The 4,992-nt window shown below is 43.0% G+C and overlaps 1 protein-coding gene across 1 annotated transcript; it reads left to right on the forward strand.

The window, feature by feature from the left end:
• Positions 1–3,910: 3,910 nt before the first annotated feature.
• On the forward strand, positions 3,911–4,758 carry LOC137432368 (histone H4-like). Its single transcript, XM_078783148.1, has one exon. It carries the CDS (start codon positions 3,946–3,948, stop codon positions 4,342–4,344), a length of 399 nt encoding a protein of 132 aa, XP_078639274.1. The 5' UTR covers positions 3,911–3,945; the 3' UTR covers positions 4,345–4,758.
• The last annotated feature ends 234 nt before the right edge of the window (positions 4,759–4,992 follow it).

The following is a 4,992-nucleotide window of genomic DNA, read 5'->3' on the forward strand; positions in this document are numbered from 1 at the left end:
CGTGTGATATTTGTTTGTGTGTGTGTGTGTGTGATATTTGTGTGTGTGTGTGTGTGTGTGTGTGATATTTGTGTGATATTTGTGTGTGTGTGATATTTGTGTGTGTGTGATGTTTGTGTGTGTGTGTGTGTGTGTGATATTAGTGTGTTTGTGTGTGTGTGTGTGTGTGTGATATTTGTGTGTGTGTGTGTGTGAGAGAAATTAGTGTGTGTGTGTGTGTGTGTGTGTGTGTGTGTGTGTGTGTGTGTGTGTGTGTGTGTGTGTGTGTGTGTGTGTGTGTGTGTGTGTGTGATATATGTGTGTGATATTTGTGTGTTTGACCACTTTCAACATGTTCTGCACTACCCTACTCCACCATTTTCCCCCCGTTTCCAAACTTCTCCCCTTGGTGTTAAAGAAGATTTTAAACCGCAAATTCACAACTACCATATCGTTCCTATGTGCGTTCACACGTACCATAACATTCCTATCTGTCCATGTTTCGGGAATGTTCTGCAAACATCAGAACGAGTTTGGCATTCAATGTTCCCTTGATAAACCCCATCCCTTTGTGTAACTTGCAGCAGTACACGTCACCATAGAAGGCAAACAAACGCCTTATCACGTGTTGACAAAAGCAACCACGTTGTGTTCCAACCACCTCCAGGATCTGCACTAACATGTTCATAATAAAAGTTTCCTTGCAAGGACCATCGCAGGTGGAGGCCATTCGGCCAATCACACCGATGTGACGGTTGCCAACCTATGGTTGTGTATCCATGCTCTATTCTTTTTCAATATCGAGCGAGGGAGCAGCAGGGAGAGGTTTTAAAAGTCTTTGGTGTGACTCGGTCCGGGTTCGAACCTTTGGCAGAAAACACACCAAGTCTGTCTTGTTGATGTGTGCAAGGTTTATGATGCGACGTGCAATATGTACACGTTTATGGATATTATATGAAGAATGCTTGTACACTTTATCTGTAACAGGATTTGTGAATTCTCATATCCCTTACTATAAGGACTTTAGACAAGACCTAAACTTTCAAGACTGTTCTTCCAACTCTTCCCTGTGCAGCCCCAGCTTCCATATTGAAGCCAGGAACGCTCACGTTGGTCCGCCTCTTCCGCTGGTTAGCATAAGCAAATCGAGCTGTTCCCACCCTGAAGGGGAAAATAGGATTGAAAATGGAGTTTCCCCTTCGGGTGGGAACAGCTGCCTTTGCTTATGATAACCGCGGACAGAGGGGACCAAACGTGAGCGTTCCTGGCTTCAATATGGGAAGCTGGGGCTGCACAGGGAAGAGTTGGAAGAACAGTTTGAAAGTTTAGGTTTTGTTAAAAAGTCTTATAGTAAGGGCATTTTATGAGATATTTCACAAATCTGTTAACTAAATTGTTACCAAAAAATTTCTTCACCAATATGTTTGTAAAGGTGTGTAATAACATGTGTTAAAATGTTGAAGTTCAACTCCCGTGGGAAACCCAGAAAAAAAGCTGTTGAATTCGGGTACCGAAAAATATTTTCGAGAATTTTTATTTTTTTTAATCGGCCCTTAAGTAACTTATGAGGGGTCAAATAAGGGTTTTTCATGATTCTGAGTTGATTGTTAACATTTATATTTTCACTTTTACATTTACACACAAAGTAGCTTTTATTTCACATACATATATAATACTCAAGAGTTATTTCTCATTCACAATGTCAGAAGTTTCAACAGTCATTGTCTATGTCTTCTTCAGACTCAACAACATCATGACTGCAGTTTCTGCATGTAATGCCATTACAGACTCCACAGGCCGAGATGCACGTGACCCCATTCATCTTGCAGCTGCATCGCCGGTTGCTGCAATCTCCATGACAATTACGGCTCGTGAACTGCAATAGCTCCTCAGGAGCCGTGGGGTCCAGTGTTGGAACTGGCTCATACCCATGCACACCTATTGTCCATCCATAGTCACTGGGGTTCAGAGACATGCTCTGTAGAAGGATCCAGTCCCGGGTCTGCAGGTAGGCACGGAGTGAATGTTGTGCAGCTGCACCCTCTGTTGGAGGTAGAGTCTCTGGTTTGATCACTCCTGCCGCTGCCTTCCTCGAGAACATGTTGTACCGAATTTCACCCAATGTAGTATCTCGTCCATGGTAAATGTTGTCTAGAAACTTTGCTCTTGGGGTCCAGTTGGACATATCCGGTCGAATCTGGAGATTACAGCAGGAATTCTTGGTACGCCGGATGTGGTCGTGATCTTTTGGTGATCTGCTGTAGCCATCAAAGACCACAATTATCTTCTGGGAGCAGCGGCCCAGATACTGCACGTAGCTCAGGTAACTGTTGGCGATCTCCTGCCAGGTCTGACGTTGTTCCCACTTCTCCATGTAGACAAGCCAGCCGCCATCAATTACGAGGGTGCAGCAGGGTTGGTTAGTCAAGTCAAGTGGATCAGTTAACGCCTTCAGGCTTGTATTTGAAAAGTCTGCCTTGTTTGCCTTGTTCATCTTCTGATCTTTGTTGCTGAACAGGGACAATGGGAAGGGAGTCAGCTCATACTGTAAGCTTGTCTCAACTGTCATATCCCGCTGGGCGAAAATGATCAGTCGGTTGAACAACTTTAGTGAGTCAAGGTGAATCTTTTTCTCGTTGACCAAGGGAAATTTTCTTAGTGATGACGGGGCTTTTATCTTTGACTTGACATCCATGGTCGACGTCACTGACTGTCCATCCAGCTTGATCTGCATCTCCATCCCAACTTCAGCTGCTCTCTCAGCATTGACTGCGTCATCTCCAGTGCTTGTGAATCCTGTTGACAAAGACACGAGCAACTCCTTGTCTCTATCGTTGTCGAATGGCTTGATCTCCTCAAACCATTTTAGGACAAGTTCAACTGCCTCTGCATCTCGCTTCATCTGTGTCTTGGCAAGGTCTCTGTGGACTGGAACATGTTTACTGACGTCCTCCTCCATCCGCCGGTTGACATCAGACAGGTGACTGAGGATGAGCACCCAGCATTTGTGGCCAGAAAAACTGTTTCTCATTCTTCCTCTGCTCGGTCCACCTTGTGACTTGGCTGCCTTCATTAATGTCTGCTCAATGCAAATGTCACACCATGTGCCGGACCACTCATGACTTGAGTAACGGACAACGTGGTTCCCGTGGGCAGTGAGACGTTCTAAGGTGTCTTTGTAAGCAGGCAAAGTTTCTAGTTCCTTCATGAGTTGACAGTACAGCCGTGCGCCGTTGGCATACTGATGATGGCCTGCAGCGGCAAAGATGTGAAGCATCTTGGTAACAATGCAGGACAGATGCCCATTGTGGTCTGCAAGTCGCTCGGTTCTGATAAAGACCTTGATCACATCTACCATGTGGTGGTACTCCACCCAGAGTGCAGGTGTTCTTCCTCCTTTTGCGAGTCGTTTGAAGGTTTCTTCAAACCTTTGCTCAAACACTGGCACTACTGGGTCTGAGTGTCTGGCTCCCATCTTCCACAAAGACACTTAAATTTATTTTAGTACTTATTTAGTATTTTAGTACAAAGACACACTTATTTTTCCACAAAGGAGTGTCTGTGGTGAAATATAAATGTTAACAATCAACTCAGAATCATGAAAAACCCTTATTTGACCCCTCATAAGTTACTTAAGGGCCGATTAAAAAAAATAAAAATTCTCGAAAATAATTTTTCGGTACCCGAATTCAACAGATTTTTTTCTGGGTTTCCCACGGGAGTTGACCTTCAACATTTTAACACATGTTATTACACACCTTTACAAACATATTGGTGAAGAAATTTTTTGGTAACAATTTAGTTAACAGATTTTCATATGTTTCCCTTACTATTATCGGTGACTTTTATGTACAAGCAAATGTAACCAGCAAAACGAATTAAGATGGAATCGGCTTCTCAAATCAACAATATAATCAATAAACGCTTTTTAATGCTGACACTTTCATTTCGGTCTTTTCCTCCACCATGATGAAGTCGTTGGTTTATACTACTACTACTACTACTATACTACTACTACTGCGTCAATTTGTTTTGGAATCAAACGGTGTCGTCATGTCTGGACGTGGTAAAGGTGGAAAAGGTCTCGGTAAAGGAGGTGCTAAACGTCATCGCAAGGTACTGCGTGATAACATCCAGGGAATCACAACGCCTGCTATTCGTCGCCTTGCTCGTCGTGGTGGAGTAAAGCGCATCTCGGGTCTCATCGACGAGGAAACCCGTGGAGTTCTCAAGGTGTTCCTGGAAAATGTTACCCGCGATGCTGTCACCTACACGGAGCACGCAAAGCGAAAGACCGTTACTGCCATGGATGTGGTGTACGCTTTGAAGCGCCAGGGCCGCACACTCTACGGTTTCGGTGGTTAAACATTTTGTGAGTTCATCATCAGCAACTACTACAACAACGACTACTACTATGACTACTACTACTACTATTACTACTACTACTGCTACCACGACTATTGCTACGACTACTACTATGACTACTACTTCTACTACTACGACTACTATTACTATGACTACTACGACTACTATTACTATGACTACCACTACTACTATTACTATGACTACTACGACTACTATTACTATGACTACCACTACTACTATTACTACGACTACTACTACCACGACTACTACTACTATGACTACTATTACTATGACTACTACTACTATGACTACTACTACTACCACGACTACTACTACTATGACTACTATTACTATGACTACGACTACTACTACAAGTACTACTACGACTACGATGACTACTATTACTATGACTACTATTACTATGACTACTACTATGACTACTACTACTACTATTACTACTACTACTGCTACCACGACTATTGCTACGACTACTACTATGACTACTACTTCTACTACTACGACTACTATTACTATGACTACTACGACTACTATTACTATGACTACCACTACTACTATTACTATGACTACTACGACTACTATTACTATGACTACCACTACTACTATTACTACGACTACTACTACCACGAC

Source organism: Myxine glutinosa, chromosome 8, assembly GCF_964187855.1.
Source record: "Myxine glutinosa chromosome 8, kmMyxGlut1.1, whole genome shotgun sequence".
Lineage (NCBI taxonomy): Eukaryota > Metazoa > Chordata > Myxini > Myxiniformes > Myxinidae > Myxine > Myxine glutinosa.